General features: G+C 38.5%; 1 protein-coding gene and 1 long non-coding RNA gene across 5 annotated transcripts in view; one reads left to right on the forward strand and one right to left on the reverse strand.

The window, feature by feature from the left end:
- The window catches only part of LOC135223485 (putative G-protein coupled receptor F59B2.13), a 23,119-nt gene extending 20,609 nt beyond the window's left edge, over positions 1-2,510 (forward strand). For all 3 annotated transcript variants that reach the window (XM_064261941.1, XM_064261926.1, XM_064261932.1), the window contains 2 exons: positions 339-525; positions 1,014-2,510. In XM_064261941.1, coding sequence (XP_064118011.1) covers positions 347-525; positions 1,014-1,953 — 1,119 coding nt within the window. In that variant the 5' untranslated portion in view covers positions 339-346 and the 3' untranslated portion in view covers positions 1,954-2,510. The remainder of the gene's footprint in view (positions 1-338; positions 526-1,013) is intronic.
- The window catches only part of LOC135223510 (uncharacterized), a 757,812-nt gene that overhangs the window by 518,105 nt on the left and 212,207 nt on the right, over positions 1-27,500 (reverse strand). The gene's annotated exons all lie outside the window — the stretch shown is intronic.

A 27,500-nucleotide genomic window follows, 5' to 3' on the forward strand; every position in this document is an offset into this window, starting at 1 on the left:
TTTCTCAGTGTACAGAATGTTTGTAGTCAAGATTTGCCATCGTGAACAACGATATTCATTGTTTCGTCTCTTATCACTGACCTCCGTAAACGACTTAATCCTAGACTTTCTTCTTCCTTTTTTCCCAGAGAGCAGGATGACGCTTTTTTTCACTCATCATCTATTTCTTAATGCTCAGAGTGGTTGTAGTCAAGATTTCCCATCGTGAATAATGATATTACTTCTATTACTTCTGCCATGCCTTCTCACTTATTCCGTAGTGTGCTTAATGTTAGTAGTGAAGCAATATATCCCTGAGCAGTGAAATCCTAGACTTTCTTCTTCCTTTTTTTCCCCAGAGTGCAGGATGGGCTCTGTCAACGCCAGCTCCGAGTGTCAGAAGATCTGCAAACACGAGGAGCTGCACGAAATCTACTCAGTGGTTTTTGAAGTGGTCTTTCCCGTCCTGATTGTCCTCGGCATCATTTCGAACGTCGTCAATCTGATCGTCCTGACGAGACCTCGGATGATGAACAAGATTTACAGGTGAGGTTCATTCCTTGTCAGTGGTGGGTTAGCGAGCGCGCTGTTAGTCACCGGAGTGAAATATAGTAAGTGAAATTAGATTCTCTGGAATTATAAAATTGATAATGATCATTAAACAAATAAGAAGAAATGAAAGAAGAAATAGAAGTTAGGGGTAAAATGGGAGAAGGAAAATGATGATCAATTTGTAAGAAATGAAGATTGAGAGAGAAAAGCAGACCGCATATACCTGAGTGATCTGGTATAAAAATCCATTTGTTATTGTAGGAACCTCATTAGTTACAACCAATGGTACTAGAAAACGCAGAAACATTGTGAAGTTAGTCAATCATCAAATAAGTTTAGATGAAGATTGCTTGCTGATGTATACTATCTATCATAGTATGTTCTCCATAATTCACAGACTGTCCATCATACCACTGTTTCGTGAATTCTGTTCCAAATAAGCCGTTGGTTAAAGGAAGTTTTCTGATATTCTGTCTTTGTAGGTGGCTGCGTACATTGGCTGTTGTTGATATATGCCTGTGCGTTTTGACGACGCCCGTGTGCATGGCCAACAGCGGGCACACGCCCTCAGGGTTCGTCTTGGCCAAGTACTACTCCATGTTTGGTTGGTCTCTCAGCATCGGTTCGCAGATCGTCAGCTTCTACCTCATGGTGTGGTTTGCCTACGACAGGTATCTAGCCGTGTGCTGCCACGAGAGGTACCCCAAGAGCCTGCGCTACGAGAAATTCAGAGGACGTGTCATCTTCACCATCACGTTTGTCGTTGTCCTCTACGCCCCGACGATGTTCGTCGGATTAGTTTGCCCAGTTGACGATGGTTGGATGCCTCTGGATGGCTACAGGAATATAGAAGAGGGCTGGTATAAGGCCTACTTTTGGATCAGGGAAATATTCTCCCGCCTGGTGCCAGCAGGTTTCATGACGATCTTTAACATTAAAATCGCCCTCAGACTGAAGCACCTCCGAAGCATAAGGGACGGCTTTGCCAACGGAGTCCCCCCTTCGAGGCGAGACAAAGAACGGAAGCTGGTTGTCTTGCTGTTCTGGGTGACTGCCTTCTTCTACATCTACAACACGCCAGTCGCCGTCTACTACTTGGTGTTCCTTAACCACGGCCTACTGCCGCCCGATCGGGAGGACGAGGTCCTCACCTTCGGAGTCATTAGCAACCTGATCCAGATGATTGGGAACGTCTCCAACTTCACCGTGTACTTCCTCATCAACCCGGAATACCGAAAGACGCTCAAAGGCCTCTGCTGTCGCTCGCCCTCCAAGGCGGACGGTCTCGACGCCTCCGAAGTGAGCCAGAGTTACAAAGGGCAGCAGCAGGCGTCTCACAACAACACGCTGAGGTCACTGACTTACGGCAATTCAGTCAATGACATCCCTAACTCTGGCGTTCAGGTTGCTCCTAAGGAATGACAACGAAGTGACGAAACGATTTGCTTTCTGAGCTGTCAGTGACACGATTAACCCACACGGAAAATACTTCGTCTTCAAATAGTAGTTGTTTTTCAATGACTCACAGAACTGTCCCAGGTACCTGGGAAAGGTACAGATTTCCAGGTACTGGAAAGTCACTTTTGGTAGTGCAGACATCCAAATTTAGTGCTATCCTCCTGAATGCTGAAAATCGTTTAATAAACTGAAATCAGCAGTACTTGTATTAAACTCATAATTTATAATTAAAATGAGTCGATAAATAATAAACACAATGAAGTTAAGTGTCCTAAATAAGAAATAGAAGTAATAATTCAACAGGCACAGAATGAAGAAATCGTTGCAATTCGAGTCCTAATATCCATAATGTCATGAAAATAAGACATATTACAGTTCTTCTAAATTATATATGTATTTAGTTTTGAAACTTTGATAAGAATATTTGAAAACTTATTTTGATCCTATTTTTAAGAGTTTAAGCTAAATAGATCCTAGAAAACGGTCTCTTTCTAAAACAAATATACGTATTCCTTATGTAACTGTGAGTTTGTAAAGTACCTAACACGGAAGAAGTAAACATTTCGAAAATCCCAGCTATTAACGTCTTTCAAATAAAAAATATTAATGAAATAAAAAATAAATAAAATAAACTCTTGGACATTTTGCACAGTTCTAAATGCAAGGGCTGAAACAAACAATGAAAATGTGATTTGGAATCTCTCCTCCCTTCCTAATACTACACAGATTGTCAGACACACCAACTAATTCAACATTACCTAAAATACATTAAATATAAAGCGTTATCATCAAAACATAATGGGTAGCTTTGAGCAAGGCCTTCTGGATTACGAAACAAATGGCACGGAGTTCTACATTTGCATTTTTTATATGGCATAAATAATGCCAATTCTATCCATTCCCATACTTTTGTGTTGTGTGACGCACTCTCTCTCTCTCTCTCTCTCTCTCTCTCTCTCTCTCTCTCTCTCTCTCTCTCCAATACTTAAATCACTTACTCCAGTTCATATTTGATGTCAACAGTCTCTGTAACGTCTTCTGTTCTATGTTCTTATATTTTTAATGTCCCTGGCGAAACTCACACATTAGTAAGAAAGTTGTAACTTTGTCCGTCCCAATATCTTCTCTGAAACTGTATATACAAATATATATGTATATATTATAATTATATATATGTATATTATATATATATATATATATATCTATATATATACATATATATTTATATATATATATATCTATATATTATATATATATATATCTATATATCTATATATTATCTATATATATACAAATTTACATACATACTATATATATATATATATATATATATATATATATATATATATATAGATAAACTAATTATAATATATATATATATATATAAATATATATATATATATACATATATTTATATAGTATATATATATATATATTATATATATATATATATATATATATATATATATATATATATATATAGTATATATATATACTATAGTATATATATATATATATATATCTATATATCATATATATATATATATATATTTATTATCTATATATATATCTAATATATATTCTATAATATATATCATATTTATATAATATATCTATATATATATTCTATATATATATATATATATATTATCTATTATATAAATTCATACAAAAGTTGGAAGCAGATTTTACGTATGTTAACAGTTTGCCCTCAAATTACGCCTCGTAATAGGTATATGCGTAATATGTATAGTACTTTGACACAGACCAAATAGAATTTAAATGTCGCAGTTAGGTCACAATACCAAAACAGCTATAATGTCGCAGTGATATTAAGACGGAGACACCTTGCGCTTGAGTAATGCTCTTAGGCACAGAAACATCAGCAAAAAGATTCACCTCGGGTATAATAGTATTTCCCTCCCCAGAGATCTTATCTTGGGGTGATCGTTTTCTCCCCCGCATCCCTGCCATAGAATTTTAGGGGCCATTTCATCGTTTCCCTCGGTGGCCATTTCCATAACAAAGGGAGAGAGGATACTATTATCATTATATTTCGTCGGGCTTTCTTCTTATTTTGTTAACGTTGCAATGGCGGGGTTCTCCCAGAAGGCAGAAGCTTTTGTGTTCCAATTCCACGAAGTTTGTTTTTCATTTGTTCGAAATGACTTCACAAACTGATGATTTAAGGAGAGAGGGGATTATCTCAAGCTGGTTTTATACAGCGGTAAGGTTTTGATTTCCTCCTAGTCATATTTTTTATATTTTCCAATGTTCACCTACAACCTTACAATTTTTGTCCAAAATTTCAGGATGCAATTATAGTTGTGTGATACAGTAAGTTTGCCTATTTTACGTTGCAACTAAAATATTTTTCAGAAAGTAAACAGACATCAAATTAATACACCGTTCTTCCGAGATATATAAACAGGAAATCACAAGTTTTAAGAATTTAGTTTTTTCTAAATTTACCTTATTTCTTAACGATAAAAAGTAAGCGGCTGTAAAAAGAAAATAAGATACATATCTGAAAATATCTGGTTTGGTATCAATTCTCGAAGCTTCTTTTATACATACTGTTTGGCAGAACAGAACTCACAAGGAAGGATACGAACCATAAACTTGTGTATACTTCTTGATAAGACAGAATACACAATTTTACTTTTAAATAAACGATGGAAACGATCGATGAACACGCCTACGTTTATAGTTGGTTCAAGAAAATATAAAGATCACACTGTAAAATCGATGGAGGTCGATTAACATTAACTTTGGCAAACCTATCATTAAACAGATTACATAATACATATTTAATGAAACTGTTCCTCAGAAGAGACAACATAACATAACATGAAACAAATTACTGCCGATCTTCAGTGGCGGCAAAATATCTCAAATTCATAAATCATGTACATTTACATTTACAGGAAGATGCTGGAAATTTCCAGACAACTCGAAGACAAGAAGAAATATTCTTAGTTTTGAAAATGTATTAATAATCTTCTGCTACTTACAAGCGAATTATTTCTTCTTATAATTATTTCTTCTCAATGCAGTGAACCGAAAAAAATATTTGAAACGAAACAAATGAATGCTTACCTTTTGCCGTAAGAGTTTTTGAAGCAAAAATCTCTTTAAGTAATGGCCTATGCTTAAAAGTTGGCCCTAAATAAAAAAAATTGGATGACTATCATCAATATACTTTTTTTTTTCGATACTAAAATTCTATTCAAATAATTAACAGCAAAGATACGGTAGATTATAGATAGATAGACAATGAGATACCAGATTTTGATTATCATCTTTTGACCCTAGATTGTAAGACATTCAGTATCTGCATACTTTGTTGTAATTATTATAAAAGTTTATTTTTCGGAGAATGGAGGCCGATTGCAAGAGAAACCGAAAATAAAACAGAAGAAAAAAATAGAAGTGGAACCAAGATTAAGAGGTGGCGCCTCAACTTGCAAGAACTTCTGCAGTTCAAGTTTGCTCATTATTATTATTTCTTGTCTCAATTCATCTGGGCTAGAACTCTGTACTTTGTTCCTTGCGCGATATTTTGCGGTTTTGTCACAAATTATGAATGCCGTATTCATCCATTTTATCTATTATATTCGTGTACATTTTTTCGGTTTCTTTTTGTTCATGAACTTACAATGACTGCTGTTCTTATTCAAATTATACTCTATGGTTCGTAACTCTTTTCGTCAATATTGCTCGGGGCACCTTTTATCTGAGCTTTACCATTTTGTTTCGATATATTTAGCCAGATTTATTCCCAAGTCAACTTTGACGTCACAATTTAATTTTCCTTTTCCATTTCGATTAAGAAATACGGAAAACATTTCTATTAAATTAAGTTTCTTTTACCACGCTTCGCTCCTTTCTTCGGCAATCTCTGTATTCATTCACATTTCGTCTCTTTCTTAAATTCCAACTTTCTTATACAGACACACACACACACACACACCACACACACACACACACACATATATATATATATATATATATATATATATATATATATATATATATATATATATATATATATATATATATATATATATATATATTCTTCTTAGGAAAACCTTCTGTCTCTCCTTTAACCCTCAAACCGGCCCCCCCTCAAAAAAAAAAAAAAAACCCTCCCAGAAAAAAAGGGTTTCGTGACTCAAAGATTTTCGAATTCTTTCGGAAATTCAGGAGTGAATAATGAATCTCTCCAGATCATGGCTTTCAAGTCGCCGGCTTAGGTAAAGAAATGAGGAGCTAAAGAGGGAACAAGTCCAAGGAAACCGAAAAATATTCCTACTTTGCTTTTGGATCTGTGTACTTCCATCTTTTATTCATTTCGTTTCGTTTGGAACATTTCCAATGACTTATAATATTCGTGATACATTACGATAGGAAATTAATTGGTTTAGGTATTTCAGAAGGCGAAAACCCTTGTAGAAAATAAGAAGACAGCGAGAGAAAACAAAAGATAATTTTGTTGCCAAATACGTCTACAGCTTTATTTTCTTATCATTTGTTTTTCGATTTTGTTGCCAAATACGTCTGCTGCTTTGTTTTTACATCATTTGTTTTTCGATTTTGTTGCCAAATACGTCTACTGCTTTATTTTCTTATCATTTGTTTTTCTATTTTGTTGCCAAATACGTCTACTGCGTTGTTTTTTCATCATTTGTTTTTCGATTTTGTTGCCAAATACGTCTACTGCTTTGTTTTTTCATCATTTATTTTTCGATTTTGTTGCCAAATACGTCTACTGCTTTGTGTTTTCATCATTTGTTTTTCGATTTTGTTGCCAAATACGTCTACTGCTTTGTTTTTTCATCATTTGTTTTTCGATTTTGTTGCCAAATACGTCTACTGCTTTGTGTATTCATCATTTGTTTTTCGATTTTATTGCCAAATACGTCTACTGCTTTGTGTTTTCATCATTTGTTTTTCGATTTTGTTGCCAAATACGTCTACTGCTTTCTGTTTTCATCATTTGTTTTTTGATTTTGTTGTCAAATACGTCTTCCGCTTTGTTTTTCATCATTTGTTTTTCGATTTTGTTGCCAAATATGTCTACTGCTTTGTGTTTTCATCATTTGTTTTTCGATTTTGTTGCCAAATACGTCTACTGCTTTGTGTTTTCATCATTCGCTTTGCTTTCGATTTTGTTGCCAAATACGTCTACTGCTTTGTGTTTTCATCATTTATTTTTCGATATTGTTGCCAAATATGTCTACTGCTTTGTGTTTTCATCATTTGCTTTCGATTTTGTTGCCAAATACGTCTACTGCGTGGTGTTTTCATCATTTGCTTTTCGATTTTGTTGCCGAATACGTCTACTGATTTGTGTTTACATCATTTGTTTTTCGATTTTGTTGCCAAATACGTCTACTGCTTCATTTTCTTATTGTTTTCGAATGTTCATAATGACGTGAGAAATCCAGTGAGTTCTTGTAGAAATGAGAGCCCGAAAATGATGAGAATCAGCAAAAATACACTGGCAGAAAATATCTTGTACGAGGATCATTTTTGGGCGAGAGAAAATCCCGAAACCGCCCTCTCTTGGGAAATTTAGAAAATGCAATTTTAAGAGAACCAAGTCCCTCCCTTTTAGATAAATTGGTGCAACTCTCTATTTCCTCATGTAATCTGATTCCATTTTCGAAATCGTTACAGAAGACGTCTTGTCCTTGGAATTTGTCGCACGAGCAACAGCTGCGTAGGAAAGAAGGAGAATTGAATACAGAAAGGAATAGTAGGAAACAATTTAACAAAATGCAGACACACAGAGAAATACCTAGCGTTTAGTACCTTTTGTTTTCATTTATAAAATATATGAGACGCTTTTAGGAATGTCATTCACTTGTATCGATGAAGGTTATTATTATTGCTAGTGAACCTGGCCCATTAAAAAGTAATTTTACAAGTCATGTATATTTCACAAGTAATTTTAAAGGTTAGATATACTTTGTTGTCCGCATTTTCTTGTTCATGGCTCTTACCAAGACTACCTATATCACTCACCAAGATGACAATTTTTAAAATTTATCTACTGTAAACACTCTAACTAATTAATTAACCTATCAACTAGAATACCTATTAAGTGTTTATATAGTAGACAATGAAAAGCTGAAACTAGTCTTGTGAAAGAATAGAGCAGGCAAATTTATAAATGGCTGAAGGGTCCCACTATTTTCTTTTCTTATAATAAAACATTTTCAAATCTCTGACGGCAATATTTCGTCATACGTATAGATATTCCACGAGTTCCCAAAATGACAATAATGGAAATATATTTAATCATACAAATGAAAAAAATTACAGTACAACAATACTGCTCTAGTAACAAACCAGACAAATTTCACGATAATGAAGAAAAGTGGAATTATAATAATTTCATCAGATACCGAATTATCTCTTCAGGAACGCTTGAGCCAAAGGCGACGCTAAAGCTAAACGGACTGAGACCAGTCGAGTCATTAGGATACGTCAATAGACTGGCTCAAATTTACATTAAGCTCTTACAAAACGGATGTCAGTTCGAATTAATCTAGTCCGATACCAACCAGTTTTAGTGACGCTTTGAACTCACGTGATAAGTACAAAAGCGTGTTTGATAGGGTTGACACGAACGTGGAAATGCTGCATTTCAGAGTAAAATGTAAAATATATCCGCAGAGCAGTCTATCTCTTCGTGAGGCTTTCTCTATATTTACACACACATACACACACACGCGCGCAAACACACACACACACATACATATAAATATATATATATATATATAAATATATATATATATATATATATATATATATATCATATATATATATATATATCTAACCAACCTTTTATTAAAACTACACAAATTGGAAACCCTTACCTGTTGTCAATGGTGCCCTCTGTCTGCAAACATGTCATTAGGCGATTAAGATCACGTAAGTACAGAAATATAATTTATTACCCAAAGCAGATGAATATAAAATAAACAGACAATGGGATTACAGTCATAGTGACAAAACCTAAATCTGCCCACAAAGAAAACTAGTAAGTTATCGTTCTACCCTCCTGACTAAGAATTCACTCCCAGACCCAGAATGTCAATCTTTTCATTGTATTAGTCAGGTTAGAGAATCCCGTCTCTAATACCATGGAATAGAACCCATCTGTAATAAAGATAATAATGGATAAAAGATACACTTCATGCATCACTCTTTTCAAAGTAATTTAAGTAAAAGAATGTATTTCACACTTCTCTCTCTTTTCAAAGGTAACGGTTTTCTAAGTCTTACAAAATGTGGGCCATACCTTTTAGATGGGGTTTTCTTTCCCGACACCTGGCGTGTACCAAACTGACCTCTTTCTTCTCACCAAAAGGAATGTGACTTTCGCAAGTGCCCTGGTCGATTGGACCTGTATCATCCGTACAAATGAATGTACATGCTCGACACACCCAAAGCTGTCTTGGCGACAAGACAAGCAGTCTCTCGATTAAAAAGCTTATGTAACAAATTCCTTCACTCAAGAAAGCTGCCCCTACAGCTCCGTCTGTCTCCAAGCAAGACATGATATGTAATTCACTAACATTTTGCCGATCCCTTTGCTCTCTGGTTTGACCTGCCTGGGAAGTGTTCACATTATAATTACCAGAACCTTGAGGTGTAGGCCTCGCATCTCTCCGTATCTGAGACTGACAAGACTGCCAATAATGATCGGTACGCTTACACATTCCACAATATTTAACCCTACACAATTTCTTTGGATGCCCTGGTTTATCGCAGTTGAAACAGCGCAACTGCTGTTGCTTTTGATCGATTGATCTTTCGTTATATTCAACTTTTGCACACAGACCGGGAGGAGAAAATTCTTTGTCTCTTTGCACTCTATCCCTCGGGCCTGTCCCATTAAAAATTGTGCTATCTACAGTAGGACATTTAGACATGTTTCTCAATTTGGGCATAAAGTAATTCTTCGTCTGAAGTAGGTTTAATCTTTTCATCTAAGCTATTCACTATCGCATCCGGTACATCGTGCAAGAGCAGGGAGGGAAAAATAGATCAGTTTATGAATGTTCTCAAGAGAGACATTACTCCCTGTAACCCATTTAGATGTTTTCAATTTTCCTACCCAATCCGCCACTGTGTCAAAAAGTTTTGAACTATGTTCTACGAGGCTATTAGTGCCCTTCCATAGTTTATAAAGACCCCGAAGGTCCCTCACCATATCTCCGTGTTCCTTTGAGCCATAAGCTGTTTTCAAAAATGCTTACAAATCCGTCCAGGTACGACATTTTGTAAATTGGAAACTCCTTTAATGATGGGAGAGATCTCCCCTATTGAAATCTAGCAAAGCTTTCGCCTCTCTAAATGCCTCTATATCATCTGTTATATTCTTTCCAGGTAAATAATTATTCACCCTTTCAATGAAAATTTGGACAGGTTGTGATAGAACGCCATCTACCATCCCTCTGAAAGGACTCACGCCCGCATTCACGTTCGTTACGTGATTTATTAGTGTTGTTGTACTCTTAGTATCCACCATCTCTCTCTCTTTCTGAAAGCTCTTTTGTTCTATAAGATTCCCTGATCTCAATAACATCAATGTATTTATATACACAAAACCCAATCCAGAAAAATTAATACAAATTTTCCCCCAATAATGGATAACAAAAGGCAAACGCGCCCCATGCCCAGTATATCATCCCACAAAAGCAAAAAAAAAAAAAAAATAGCAAAGGGATAGAAAGAGAAAAAAAATGCAAATGTTTACTAAGCGATCCAACCCGGCGACACCAACTCTCGCCTCTCTCTCTCTCTCTCTCTCTCTCTCTCTCTCTCTCTCTCTCTCTCAGGGCATGACTCGCAACAAAAAACTCCGCTCAAGTAAATTCGCAACAAACAAGCAAATGGAATATAAACAACAAAAAACAAAAAAGTAAAAAAAAAATAAAAGATAAAAAGGAGAAAATAAGAAAGAAATCTTGAAAATACACCCACATCTCCATATGACTGGATACTGAATTCGTATACGCACTGCAAATATGCGTGACCTGTTTACTGCATTTGTGAAACACTTTAATACATAGAAAATTAAACTTTTCCCATTCATGTTTTAAAACACTGGTATTCAAGAATCACAAGATGGCCGACACTGACTTAGCCAGAGAGACGTACAGCTTCTCAATGCCCAACCCATTGAATCAGCAAAAAGAGCCCCGAGTTGCCTGTGACATGATTATAACCCCTTTTCCTACCAAAAAAACATGTCTAACTAGTCACCAATCTCTTCGTTAGCGTACCTACAGCTTATAAAATATATAAAAAGCCTCTTAAACCGCCTGCCACCACTTTAACCACCCTTTTATTAAAACTACACAAATTGGAAACCCTTACCTGTTGTCAATGGTGCCCTCTGTCTGCAAACATGTCATTAGGCTATTAAGATCACATAAGTACAAAAATATACCATTTATTACCCAAAGCAGATGAATATAAAATAGAACAAAATGATTAACAAGTCATAGTGACAAAAACCTAAATCTGCCCACAAAGAAAACTAGTAAGTTATCATTCTACCCTCCTGACTAAGAATTCACTCCCAGACCCAGAATGTCAATCTTTTCATTGTATTGGTCAGGTTAGAGAATCCCGTCTCTAATACCATGGAATAGAACCCATCTGTAATAAAGATAATAATGGATAAAAGATACACTTCATGCATCACTCTTTTCAAAGTAATTTAAGTAAAAGAATGTATTTCACACTTCTCTCTCTTTTCAAAGGTAACGGTTTTCTAAGTCTTACAATATATGTGCCATACCTTTTAGATGGGGTTTTCTTTCCCGACACCTGGTGTGTACCAAAGTGACCTCTTCCTTCTCACCAAAAGGAATGTGACTTTCGCTAATGCCCTGGTCGATTAGACTTGTATCATCCGTACAAACGAATGTACATGCTTGACACACCCCAAGCTGTCTTGGCAACAAGACGAGCAGTCTCTCGATTAAAATGCTTACGAAACAAATTCCTTCACTCAAGACAGCTGCCCCTACAGCTCAGTCTGTCTCCAAGCTTAGACATGATATGTAATTCACTAACATTACACACTTGTAAGATATATATATATATATGGATATATATATATATATATATATATATATATATATATATATATATATATATATATATAAATTACAAATTCTGAAACTTCTTGGCTCTCTCTCTCTGTCTCTTCTCTCTCTCTCTCTTTTTACTCCTGTTATGAGAAAGGATATCCGAGGGAGGAGAAGAGAGAGAGAGAGAGAGAGAGAGAGAGAGAGAGAGAGAGAGAGAGAGAAACTAGTTTCAACAGTGGTACATATATATCTGCAATTTCCGTTGGTAACTTATGATTTAACTGTGAATTCCAATCAAACTACGTTACCTATAATAACATTTATAAGCATTTAAACTCTAGTGATTGGTGCAATCTACGAAATCTCATACATACATTATTTGGAAGGGATTAAAAATAAGAGATCCTCTGCCTGATTATATATATATATATATATATATATATATATATATATATATATATATATATATATATGTATATATGTATATATATATATATATATATATATATATATATATATATATGTATATATATATATATATATATATATATATATATATATATATATATATATATATATATATATATATATATATATATATATATATATATATATATATATATATATATATATATATATATATATGTTTGTGTGTGTATATAATATATATTTATATACACACGTATTGTGTATATATATATATATATATATATATATATTATATATATATATATATATATATATATATATACACACATATATATTTATATATACTTGAATACGAGTTATCTAGTGAGAGACCAATAAAAATAAGAGGCAAACGACCATATACCAAACTGACTAGAGCAGAACTTTATTGCAATAATGCTAAAGAATGTTATACGAATGATCCAGCCTGGACATCTCTTCTACTGGAAAATATGCCAGTGATTTAAAAAATGACTGCATCTTTATCCAATTTTTCTACGAAATTCCTTGAACAATCCAGTCAAAAACAAGCCGGTCTCACTTTCTTCTATCAACTGTAACCACGTCATTATAACATCGTCTACTCACGTACTTTTATTCCTCAAACTTCCCTCAACTTCCATCGGACGAGATTAGACCAAAAGCCCTTTAAAACCTGCCCACCTAAAAGGGCGCCATTTGCAATATCGGAAAATGTTCCAAGTGATGCTTTCTGGCGCCAAATGCCTCGATGGCTGGCGAGAAAATGGTCTCTTTCAATTTTAAATTTTTCAACAGCCTTGGTTGGAAACCATTCATACTTTACTTTATTTAATCTTGAAGTAATTTCATTGATTGACTGATTGAGTGATTTCTTTGCCTAGTATCAAACAGCCTTTGTCATCGACAGGAAATATAGTGTGTGCATAACATAGCCTGAAAGGAGGTAAGAAAATAATGCTGTAATTTTTTTTCAAAATATTACTTCAGACTTATGTATATGATATTCATGAAATTTTGCATAAAACTGGTTAAAATGAAGAAAAAAACAATAATTTCTGTTTTGAATAAAACCAGCCTCTCCCCATTACCTAGAAGGACATCTAATTTACATACATCTCCTAGATCTCTGCTTGTTAGTAACTTAAACCATAAAAACGTGACAGTACCTTTGAAGAACATATACTGAACTGTCTACCTGAATCTAATTAAACAGGAAAAAATCTCGCCACATTCACCTATTCATAAGGCGTTTCCATATTTTGGAACCATTACTAGAAAATAAAAACGATGCATTAACTCAATGATTCCCAACCTTTATGCCTGCAAGGAATACCTGAAACAAATGTTCATATCCTAGGGAACCTTTATCTACAGGATATATATATATATATATATATATATATATATATATATATATATATATATATATATATATATATATATATATATATATATATATATATATATATATATATATATATATATATATATATATATATATATATATATATATATCTTAATTATCATATAATATATAACATTGTTATTCGAGCTGTGTAATTTCTGATCAGCATCATTTGCAATACATATTTATTTCAAGACTTCTTGCGGAACCCCTGATGATGGAATGAGGAACCCTGGGACCTCTGCTTGGGAATTGCAGCATTAACTACTTGAAAAGATTCTTTTTCCATTTCTCCAAGAGCTAAAGAGCAGTTCAGCCTATTGATACCGAAGATGTCTTCCCCGGGGACAAATTCATCGGAGTCCCAATTTCGTAACGGAGACCGGGTCTAGTGAATGCTTCTGGTCTTTTGTTTCGTCCGGGAACGTTAACCAACGGCCCCCTCCCCCACCCACCCGCCTCGCCCACCGGGCTTTTCAAGCCTCTGGTGGCACGGGTCCACCGCGAAAAATTGGGTGACACGGGGAGAGCCAGGGTGACGGGTGATGAAGAAGGGAAGGGCCCGCTCAAATGCCATTTGAAAACCGCCATGGAATACGATATTTACTGAAACCCGGGGCAGAAGCATCCCTGATATCTCTGAATACATTCACGGACGACGAGGAGGGCGGGCGGGGAAATGGCGCCCATTCACGGATTCTAAAGAGCCCGGCGAGCTCAGCCACGTGTGGAATGTCACGAGGGAAATTCTCGGCTTCTATTTTGCAGAGTCCGCGTCACTGGCCTTTTGCATACTAAACTTCCTTCCTTCCTGCCTTTCCAGGGCGTTTGTGAACGCCCCTTAACCCCCTCCCCAACACCCCCGCCCTCTCTCTCTCTCCTCTCTCTCGTCTCTCTCTCTCTCTCTCTCTCTCTCTCTGAGTCCTTTGAAGAAAAGGGGTCTGCAAGTCATGTAAAAAAAAATCCCTCACAAGTTTGTTTGAATAAATTCAGTTGAAATTTCTAAACCCTGCATATATATATATATATATATATATATATATATATATATATATATATATATATATATATATATATATATAAATAGGTCCTGCGTGTCGTAAAAGCGACTAAATAACTGTGGAAACTGCTCCCTTGGAGGTGGACTTTTTATTCAAAGGCGAGGCCCACCCGCCAATAACTGCGGTTGATGACAGCAAGGGCATGTCAAATAATAAACCATGCCTGATGTTTGAAAGAAAGGCACATCAGGCAACCGACCCCTTAGAGTAGGGTTAATGGTCGGAAGGATATATATATATATATATATATATATATATATATAGATATTATATAGATATATATATATATATATATATCATATATATATATATATTGTCGACGCGGGAAAGTTTGGGCAATCTTCTCTGCGCGACTGTTAACAATATGTCCGCTGCGCGATGAAAACAGCTGTTTTTGTGGTAAAGAAAAGTTTGGTAATTGAATTTTGGGCCACTCGATATAAGACATAAGCGTATACTCTTGTCCCATAAAAAAAAAAAAGGAAAAAAAAAAATTTATTTACGAGTGAACAAGTTCCCTTTTGTGGGCACTAAGGGTGATTTTGGACGCTTTCCCTATTTCCTCTCTCTTCCTTCATGACGAGCAAGAAAAAGGAACCATCGCTCGGTTTCCCGCCGCCGCTGGTCAAGTGCGTGGGAGGGAAGCTCGCTTTTGTGTTTTTTAAACCTAGAAGCAGACGGATGTGCATGGCCTTGAGGAATTAAGCGATTAGGAGGTAAGCATTGCAGTGTACTGAGATTTTCTATAAACTAAGAGCTAAGAGAGGGTTGTTGCTGATGAATAACAGTTGATAGCTAAATAGAGAAGTGAATAATATGGAATATAGGCTCGTTTACAAGTGTCCAAATAGAGTGAATATGATGGAAATATAGGCTCGTTTAACAAGTGTCCAAAGTGTCGTTAGGGGTCATGTGCACAAATTACGATGCCGTTCCCCTTCAGGAATGTAGGCAGTGGACCACGAGGGGATTAAGACGGACGGTCCTTACGGTGGGAAAGCAAACGATTTGGTAATAAGAGTATTATTTTGTTAAGAGATCGTTCATGACATTTTTGGTTCCTCGAAGTGCATGTAATGCCCTAGGTATATTTCTTAAAGATTTCTATGTGCAATTATTGTTATTTTAACCATTGTGATCACTGAGAAACTGATTCTATGTGAGTTAAGGGATTTACCTGTCCTAGTGTTAAGGAGTTTTCATTTAACTAAAATGGCAAAATTGTCACCACTGTGAATATTTGTTTGTTCATTTTTTCAGTGACCGATTGTAATAAAGGAAACTATAAGACAGTCGCGTATCACTCAAACCCACGTTGGGCCGCCCACAGTCACAAATCGGCTACCACCCCTCTGGCGAAGCTGTGCGGAGAAGACGAGGAAATGAGGCTGGTTTCAAAGGACGTCCCGCTACCACGCTGCGCCCAAAGAAGACCAGGAGTGTGAGGAAAGCTAGGCTAAGTCTACACAAATAAGAAGCTATTGTTGGATCCATTTCTTTAAGGCATTGTTAGGCGTATTTAGTGGTAGTGCCGTCACCAATGCAATTATTTGTCAGGGAGCCATGGTGGTTCCGCAACGAATGCTAAGAGTTCGTGTTTAACGTTGTGTACCGCCGGAAAGTTTGAGCGCGATTGTTAAAGGTGTCACATGAGTCAAGTTTTATCAGGCATATGGTGGTTCTGCAACGAAGGGATTAAAATAAAATGTTCATGAGCGAATCTTAACGAATTTGGCGTACGTCATTAATATTTAACAGTTAAGTTTAAGATTCTGATGGCTGCTCAAATTTATTATTCTACTGGCGTCGTAAGAGGACTGGTTAAGTAGAGCAACTAATGTTGTTTTTGGATAATATTCAAGTTGGGTAAATAATTTGTTTGGAGAACTATTCAGGTTGGGCAATTAATTTTGGTTTGGAGAATTTTATTCAGCAGATATCTTGCACATTGGTAACCATGCGTGAAACATTGGGTCATTTAAATGTGGGAATTGTTGATTGCTGGGCAGTGGTTTGTGTGTGTATTTGGGTGTATTAACTAGGGTTCTTACAATCTTATCTTTAAAAAAAAAAAAAAAATATATATATATATATATATATATATATATATAATATAATATATATATATAGCTATAGGTTGTGATGGTGCCCGTATTTGTGCCATTTCTTCAGGGGGGGTGGGGGCGCGCGTATTTTGTGGGGCATGCAAACTACATCTGGGTGAGTTTCCAGGGCAAGGGCTGGTTGGCAAATCTGAGGGGCTCAAGATCGTGTTGTGGGTTGGTAACGAAATTTGGTAGATTGTGGTGTCCCAGCTAGGGACCCTGATGAACCACGGTACAGGGTTAATAGCAATTAGAGGGGCAGGCGTGCTCGAGTCGGGAGAGCAGTGCATCATGTTTAAGCCTCATGGTGTATTAATTCAGGTTCATAGGATGATTTCCCACAGTCTGTTTGCCGCTTGCAGTAAGGCTTAAGTAAATAAGGCTGGGACACGAGACATTGTTGCATTCAGGGTTGCTCCCTAGACTTGAAGGATCTTTGTGACGTCGCAACTGAGTAAGGTACTGGTAGTTGTCTTCACGGAGTGGTGCGGGTTTTGGCAACTCCTTGGTTAGGTCAGCTACAGTTTGACTAGGAATTTCGTTAGTTCATAGGTAGTGGCCAGAGCTGAATCCAGGAAAATGGAGACCCTTAAAGTTTTGTGCAATTGAGGGAGGGTTTGAGAGCTAGAAGCCTCCCAATGGGGGGAACAAATCTGCATTGTATCAGCGTCTGAGCGAGTCACTAGAGAAGGAAGGCAGGAGTGTTCAGGAATTTTTGAAGGAACTCGAGGTCAGGCAGAACAGTGAGATCAATCAGGACCAAGAGGCAAGAGAGGACATTGGGCCAATCCCAGAGGGAGGAGGAACATTTAAATGTGGGGGATAGCGCTCAGTTATGGTAGGCAATCTGTTGCTTCAGGGGGCTCTAAACAGTCAAGCGTGAGTTCTACTGGGAGTAGGCGTGTGTTGGCAGCTGCTTCTAGAGCCAGGTTGGAAGCAAAATTACAGAAGTTGGAAGAGCTGCAAGCCATAGAGCGAGAGGAGAACCTTAAGACAGAGAGGGAGAAGCTTAGGTTGGAGGCAGAGATAGCTGAGGTGGTGGCAGAGAGGTTTTACAACATTTGACGAAAATAATAGAGAAATAGCTCCGTCACTAGGATAAGGGAACACATCGACCTGACATGGACGAGGAGTGAACAACCATGGGCTTAGGTGCAGTAGCGCTTGAAGTTAGCTCAGGTGGGCAATAACCAAGGGGACTTAAGTAATAAGGAATCTTGCAGACATTAATCTCTTGCAGCCTCAAAGGCTTGATGCCCAAGCAGGATATGGCTAAGTTTTGATGGAGATTATACAAAGTACTTTAGGTTCATCCGCTCATTCGACGACATATTTAGCAGCCAGCTGACAAATGATAAGGAAAGGCTGAGGTATCTAGATTTATACACAACAGGTAGGCCAAATGAGATAGTGGCAGCTTGCCTCCACTTAGATGCTTCAGAGGGCTATAGGCAGGCAAGAAAATTGCTGGAGGAGCGATACGGCAACCTTGAGCAAATAGCCACCGCATACGTGGATAAGGTAATCGAATGAAGGACATGGGGGAGAATAATGCAGAGGACTTTGATGAGTATGCGGTGATGCTAAAAACCCTGCAGAAATGCAATTTCGTGCGTCCCTTATGGTGTCGCCGAATTGCAGAACCCAAAAACAATGAGGTTGATCCCTGAGCAAATTCCCATCTAGTGTGCGGGACCGATGGTGTAGAGTTGCGACAAGATAATTAGTGAGAAGAAGCAGACCATACAGTTTGATGATTTAGTTAGTTTCATTGAAGGGGAGGCTAGGGTCTTAAAAAACCTCCCTTGTTTGGACGCCACCTGTTCGAGAGTGGTAAAAAGGGGGCCACCCCTGGTTAGGAGAGGGTTCAGCACCAAGCAAATCACAGGGTTTAACGAGTGCAAGGAAAGTTTCATGTAACAAAATTGGGGAGGCTCCACTTTCATGTTGGCACTGTAAAGAACCACATATAATAGATGAATGCGACCAAATAGCTAAAATGGGACATAGGACAAACTAAACACCATTAAGGAATTGGAGGCTTTTTGTTTTAGTTGTTTGAGAAAATGGTCATATGTCCCCAGTATTGCAGGTACAGGAAAAGGTGCAATGTGTGTAACAAAAACCATCCAACTCTGTTGCCACCGACACCAGGAAGCGAAGTGGTGAACCAGAGAGCGCAAATAGGGCCTTAGTGGTTCAGGGGGAAGGTACGTTCTTGACAAAATTGCTATGTTCAGAGCAGTTAAGGGGGTAGTGCTGGCACAGGGATGTCAGTTGTGCCCATAAGGGTTAGGTCAAAGGAAGGAAGGGAGGGGGTTCGTGACGAGGGCCTTTTTGGACAATGGGAGTTCTACATGCTTTTTGTTCAGAGGCATTAAATGAAGACATTAGGTTCACTGAGAAGGCAAGACGTAAAGGTGAATGTTGAAACCATCAATGGAACAGGGGAAATTGCATGTAGCCTAGTCTCAGGATTGTCAGTATTAGACTATGAGGGTAAGAATTGCATTACACTCCCCCCAGTGTTGAGCACCTCCCGCATACCTATCGATGAGTGTGATGATCAGGGCGGAGATCTGGAACGCTGGCCACATCTGCAAGAAATAGATATCCCAGTGTGGATGCCGAAGTGGGTTTGTTAATTGGGAACAATGTTCCTCACTTACTTGAGCCGAGGGAAGTCATTAACTCAACCCACCTCCATGAGCCACATGCCCATACGCATTATTGGGCTGGGCCAGTCTGTGGGGCAAAGGACAAGTAGTGAGGTGTCAAGAGCACATCATAGATCCAAGTAACTAGCAGGCTTTTGAGTTGGACCGCATGCTGGTGGAAGATTATAATAGAGACTTCCAGGACATGGCATCTCCCAAAGGGAAATGTCTGCAGAAGATAGAAATAGCTAGATCTAATTCAAAGGGGGGTTAGAACTGTAGAGGGGTTGGGGGTTATGAGGTGCCACTGCCTCTGCGCGACAATCTTGGACCCTTGCCAGAAACAAGAGACATTGCATTGCTCCGTATGCACAGTCTTCGTAAGAGCTAATGAAGGATGGTACCTACGCTAAGCAATACAGTGCCTTCATGACCGAGATGCTACAGAGAGGATATGCTGAGCGAGTGACCTCGCCCAGCCAGGAAAATGTATGGTATATCCCTCATTTTGGTGTGCAACATCCAGACAAGCCAGACAAGGTCCGTGTTGTATTTGACTGTGCGAGCAGGGTGGAGGGCACGTCGTTGAATGACCTAATATTGCGGGAGGGCCCGATATGATGAACTCTTTGCTGGGTGTGTTGGTTAAGTTTAGGGAGGTCTGTTTGCCTATTCAGGGATTATAAATACAATGTTTTACCAGGTACGGGTACCAGAACTCAGCGGGACTACCTCAGGTTCTTTTGGTGGGAAAATAGTTTTAATGAGGAGCCAACCGAGTTTAGAATGGCTGTACATCTGTTTGGGGCCTGTTCGTCACCCAGCATTGCGAATTTTGTGCTGAAACAGACAGCAAGCGATTTTGGGAATGGGTTCTCCAAGGGAGCACGGGACACCGTTGCTAACAATTTCTATGTAGACGACTGTTTGAGAGCCGAGGATCGTCAAGATGCCTTGTTAAGTAATTTGTTAGAGGTTAAGGAGCTTTGCGAAAAAGGGGGATTTACATTGACGAAGTTCAGTAGTTCATGCGTGGAGGTTTTGTCATCCATCCCAAGGGAGTGGTACGGTAAGGGCATTTCAGGGTTCATAGATGGATCAGGGCCAAATAAGACAAAGGCATTGGAGTACAGTGGGACTTGGCCACTGATGAATTGGGTGTCCAGGCAGATCTGGTTTCAGTTCCAAGGACTAAACGCAGCTTGTTGTCAGCCATAGCCTCGATTTACGACCCCCTTGGCATATTGGCACCAGTTTTAATTGAGGGACGGATAATTGTGCAGGACTTGTGTAGATTGAAGATAGGCTGGGACAGGGGATTGGACTCCAACACCACTGACCGCATCAGGGTGTGGGTGAACAAGTTGAATCAGACCAGAGGGATAAGTGTGCCAAGATGCCTAAAGGTTATTGGGTGGGAGTCAGCTACCCTAATACAGCTGCATCTGTTCTCGGGATGCGAGCATCATGGCTTTAGGAGTAGTGGCATACTTGCGGGTCACAGATCGGTGGGGAAATGTATCCTGTAGATTCATTATGGGAAAGGCAAGGGTAGCGCCCTTGAAGGACGTTTCAGTACCCCGCCTAGAGCTTAGTGCAGCTGTACTAGCCGTAAGACTTGGAACCACAATTCTGGCCATGATAGATTTCAAGGTGGACGAGGTCTATTATTGGACAGATTCAACAACGGTCTTGCGTTATATTCGGAATGATCAAGCTCGGTACCAAACATTATAGCGAACAGAGTCTCTATGATAAGGGAAGGAAGTGATCAGAATGAGTGGAGGTACGTTAACTCTGAATGGAACCCGGCAGATGATGCATCACGCTCCAAGCAGTCTGAAAGGTGGAGAACAGGGCCGGGTTTTTTGCTGAAGGAGGAGTGTTTTTGGCCAGCAGAGCCAGCCCACATGTCCAACAGTGTGGAGGGACTAGAAGTTAGGCGTGAGATAGGTCCCAAAAGGGCGCAAGTCTGCCAAACAATTAGCTTCAGGGTTGGGTTGGATTGTAGGCAGACAGGGTGGCATAAAATCATCCACCACTACTCAAAGTGGATCCGGCTACTCAGAGCCGTAGGTTGGGTCATATTGTTTACCAGGTATTTAATGTGCAAACATAGGCAGCAGCTTAGCGACTAAACATGCATTTGTCTACACAAGTTATGAGCTTGGCAGAGACTGTGGTTGTGCAGGTAGCACAGCGAATGACTTATGAGGTAGAAATAGCAAGTCTTGAGAAGGGCAGCACCATCAGGGTTTCCAGCTCCTTAAGAAAATTGAAACCAATCCTGAGAAATGGGCTATTGTGCGTTGGAGGGAGGTTATCACTGGCGAATATTGCCCAGAGCGAAAGGAATCCAATTATTCTGCCATATAAGGGCCACTTGACTGACATAGTTATCCAGTATTATCACGAGCGTTCCAACCATATGGGCATAATGTATGTTTCTGGGTCTAATGAGGGAGAAATTTTTGGGTGGTTAAGGGCAATGCAGCGGTGAGGCGCGTGCTAGGGACTGCATAAAGTGTCGCAGGGTACATGGAAGGGTAATTGAACAGCAAATGGCCGATCTACCACCTGATCGCGTGGAGTCAGGGAAACCACCCTTCTATCGCACCGGGGTGGACCTTTTTGGACCATTCTTCGTGAAAAGGGGCAGAGCGCAGATAAAGCACTGGGGAGTTATATTCACCTGCTTGAACATGAGGGCCATACACTTGGAAGTAGCGTCAAATCTCACATCAGACTCATTCATTAGTGCCTTCAGAAGGTTTTTGGCTCGTCGTGGACATGTTAGGACGATTAGATGCGACTGCGGCACTAATTTTGTGGGATCACGGAAGGTTCTAGACTCCAGTTATGAGTTCTTGGGAGAGAAAACAAGGTTCGAAATGAGTTGCTCCAGTGTGGGGTGGAATTTGTTTTCAATCCCCCGGGCGCCTCACATTTTGGAGGAGCATGGGAACGATTGATAGGTAATGTGAGGAGGGTCCTGGATGTAGTCTTGGGGACACAGCAATTGGATTATGAGGGATTGTGTACACTCTTTTGTGAGGTGGAAGCAACAGTTAATAGTAGGCCCCTTACCATTGTCACCTCAGACAGTAGAGACCCAGCTCCATCTCACAAACCAAAGCAAGCTTTTAAACATGGGAGAGTCACCCGCAGGGCGCCATGTTGCAACAGGTAGCTACTCGAAGCAGAGATGGAAGCAAGTGCAGCACATGGCTGAGCAGTTCTGGGCACGTTGGATTGGAAACGCGAATACCTGTCGGGGTTACAACAGCGACAGAAGTGGTTCAAGGAACGACGAAACGTCAGGGTGGGAGACATAGTCCTTATGGTCAATGAAAGTGTAGCACGCTGCCATTGGCCACTGGCTCGAGTAGTACAGACTAAAGCAGGGAAAGATGGACTGGTTAGGACGGTGACTGTCAGAAGGGAGGGCAAGGATTATGATAGACCACTGTCGAAACTTGTTTTAATTCTGGAGGAAGAGCAGGACCTAGTGGACAATGCTAGGCAATAGGTGTTGAACCCTCTTGCGGTCAAGAGGTTTCAAAGGGGGCGGGTGTCGACGCGGGAAAGTTTGGGCATCTTCTCTGCGCGACTGTTAACAATATGTCCGCTGCGCGATGAAAAACAGCTGTTTTTGTGGTAAAGAAAAGTTTGGTAATTGAATTTTGGGCCACTCGATATAAGACATAAGCGTATACTCTTGTCCCATAAAAAAAAAAAAGGAAAAAAAAATTTATTTACGAGTGAACAAGTTCCCTTTTGTGGGCACTAAGGGTGATTTTGGACGCTTTCCCTATTTCCTCTCTCCCTTCATGACGAGCAAGAAAAAGGAACCATCGGCTCGGTTTCCCGCCGCCTGGTCAAGTGCGTGGGAGGGAAGCTCGCTTTGTGTTTTAAACCTAGAAGCAGACGGATGTGCATGGCCTTGAGGAAATTAAGCGATTTAGGAGGTAAGCATTGCAGTGTACTGAGATTCTATAAACTAAGAGCTAAGAGAGGGTTGTTGCTGATGAATAACAGTTGATAGCTAAATAGAGAAGTGAATATGATGGAAATATAGGCTCGTTTAACAAGTGTCCTAATAGAGAAGTGAATATGATGGAAACAATATAGGTCTCATTTAACAAGTGTCGTTAGGGGTCATGTGCACAAATTACGATGCCGTTCCCCTTCAGGAATGTAGGCAGTGGACCACGAGGGGATTAAGACGGACGGTCCTTACGGTGGGAAAGCAAACGATTTGGTAAGTAAGAGTATTATTTTGTTAAGAGATCGTTCATGACATTTTTGGTTCCTCGAAGTGCATGGTAATGCCTAGGTATATTTCTTAAAGATTCTATGTGCAATTATTGTTATTTTAACCATTGTGATCACTGAGAAACTGATTCTAATGTGAGTTAAGGGATTTACCTGTCCTAGTGTTAAGGAGTTTTCATTTAACTAAAATGGCAAAATTGTCACCACTGTGAATATTTGTTTGTTCATTTTTTCAGTGACCGATTGTAATAAAGGAAACTATAAGACAGTCGCGTATCACTCAAACCCACGTTGGGCCGCCCACAATATATATATATATATATATATATATATATATATATACGTATATATATATATATATATATATATATATATATATATAACTTTCCTTATATAGTATATACCTATAACTAAACAACAACATATACTTATATAATTGGCCCCTGTGGGCTTCTTCCATATGAATAGGGTTCATCTTCTGAATTATATATATATATATACACACACACACATACATACATACATACATATATATATATATATATATATATATATATATATATATATATATATATATATATATGCGTGTGTGAAATTATGAAGTTACAGAAAGAACAACATTTGTAACTCATCAATAAGAACTCGTTGCTCCTCCGTTTAAATTTTATTATTTTTAATCGGAATGTATTCTGTTCTATCTGGAAAATATTTTATTTTTTGACGAACACAAAAGAAGCAAAAATCTGTGCCCACAAAAATTCAGCGAGAAAAACAGGCTCCCCCTGACAAATAAAAATATTTTTTGTTGGAGTTATAATGAATTGACCATCGTAAAAAGTCTATCACCCTGAAAAAAAAGGCAGACAAGAAAAAAAAGCTTTATTTTCTGTTTTTGTTTTTTTCGGTGGGGGGTGGGGGCTAGGGGTCGTTTTAATAAACATGGCCTAAAAAAATAAAAAATAAAACAAGTGGTCTGCCTCAGCTGGAAAAAATAAATATTGACAACCACTGGAATAATATTAATAGTCACTGGTTAATCACCTAAGAGACGAAGTTCGTTAATGAATTCTTAAAAACACTCAAATGAGGGGAACCATTTTACTAAAGCCACAAAACTATTGGAAGACAATGCGATTTGAAATATGGGAAAGAGATGGCAACTGCGAATGTTTATTACTGGTGGACAAATGAAAATTCTCCAATTGCTTCACTTGTAGAACTTACGCCATAAAATCAATAACACTAAAGCTTATAAGCGATTTCGTGTTTAGGACCTTTTTTTTTATTCTCCCTCTCTTTGTTCAGTGAAAAGAAAAGAAATGGAAACATCATTTTAGTCAAGGTCACTTATTTGCTTCGTCCTTTTCTTGTCTAGCTCCTTTTACCCTTAGGATATCTCATTTAAAGGACAGTCGTCGCATCAGGACCATCCCATGCCACTTTAATAGCCTTTACGTTTAAAAGGATTCAATATTGAGCGCTGCAGAAAACGAGAGGATTTTCTTGAACGACGAAGAAATCTAAAATCTCACAGATTCACTGTCCCGAAGGGTTTATGCCCCTTTCCCCTTCAAGTGCATCTCCACTTCCTCTGCTGCACAAGGTTCCTCCTCCTCCTCTCCCTGTAACGATTGACTTTCAGATTGGTCTTCCAGAGACTAAGTGCAGTTGTGAGCTCACACTCTAATTCTTCTGTAAGCGTTTTTTTTTTTAACGCTTCTATGCACTGATTCAATCCTGAATCCTCTTCAAAATTTCCTGCTTATGGGATAAATTGACCTGCTTCAATATCTTAGATAACTTCCCGACAAATGGTTTTCAGAACATTTCTGCCCCCGCCCCACATTCTTTTGACCTCAGTTCCTCCTACCTGTTCTGATTCCTCCTGGGAACTTGGAAAAAACATTTCAGAAGGTTCTTATGACAGGCGACTCATCAAGCTTTATGACGAGATACCATTAAATGAGATCTCCGCATCATTTCTCTAGCATTTCGCAACTACCTCCTTCGTAAACCTAAACTCGAACTCTCTACTTTTTATTACGAATGTCTTCCCTAAGACGGAATCTATATTTTCAAAAGATATAGATTTCGAAGTTCCTGACAAAATATCGCAAAAAACCAAACGAGTTTGATCTCCACTATTACCAAGCACCGGGAAGAATCATTAGCTGTTGGGTAGCAACTCTTATTCACTTCCAATTCTTTCTTGTCTGCCTTTGATGAAGGACCAGAAGCCTTTTCCCTCTCCCTCTTGGATCTAGATTGAATAAATGTTCCCGGGGCGTTCGTTCATTCGGCGTCTTTGCAAAGTCACTCACTTCGAGGCTGAGGGCACCGAAATGAAAGAAGAAGAGAGCGGATAAAAAACATCAATAAACAAAGGGAGCAGATAGATTCTATCATGGCCTTTTATACCTAATGATAAAATCACAAACCCTGAAGAGAAATCCAATAAAGACAGAGAGGGGCGAACTAGCTGATCTCTGGAGGATATTGACGAAGGAGGGGAAATATGACAGATTTCGCTGAAATGTGAAAGCGAGGATTCGTCTTCCCTTAAATGGCTGATGGGTTGACGACTGATGTCAGTTGGTCAGGATGTCCAGCGAATTTATTGAAATTCTTCATCGAACAGTCTGCTTTCTCATGCGATAAGAAGCAGCAGCGGCGGCAAGATCAGCTTTTGGTTTTTATGACTCTACCAGCAGAATCAGCGCCAGTACTGATTGTCGGAGGAATTTCATGAATATTGTACTCAAAGAGGCTATTTTTCTCAAGATATGATAAATAAGCAGTGGTGGTCAAAGGATTCTTTGATATTTATCTCTAAGTAATAGCAGCAGCAACTAAGTGGTAGAAGCAGTAGGAATAACAGTCGTAACTTAATGCTAATGATATCATATCTGCGGTGAGAAATACATCATCATTACCTAGTTACTGAAGTTTCGGGGCAGAATATAAAGAAGAATATATTCAGTCAGCAGCACTGCACTTTGGTTCTGTCCTTGGCTCCCTTTAGTGTTTGAGTTCAATTAATGACATTGATGTAGGATTAACTAGTGGGATAGCCAAATTTGCAGATGACACCTTCATCATCTGGCTGGGTATCTTTGCTACTCTATTTACTATTGCATTTACCATGATAAATAACCATTTTACTCCGTCGGCTGTAGCATTTTCTATTATTTTTTTGAATAATATTCGAGTCCATGAGCGCCATTTCTAAAACGCTTGCATAAGTATGGGCCAGTTTCGATCTTTAGATCTTCGAAAGACTGATGAATGTTTTTTTCCGCTTCGTACATTATTTTACATCTAGACAGGATACGTTAAGGAGTTCGATCAGAAAAAGTTTAAAAAGGAAATTGATAACCTACTTTTATATTCCTAAAGGGAAAGTGTCAGGCTGTTTTTCAGTCGCCACGAAGAAAGGATTT

The sequence above is a fragment of the Macrobrachium nipponense genome, chromosome 20, assembly GCF_015104395.2.
Source record: "Macrobrachium nipponense isolate FS-2020 chromosome 20, ASM1510439v2, whole genome shotgun sequence".
Classification (NCBI taxonomy): domain Eukaryota; kingdom Metazoa; phylum Arthropoda; class Malacostraca; order Decapoda; family Palaemonidae; genus Macrobrachium; species Macrobrachium nipponense.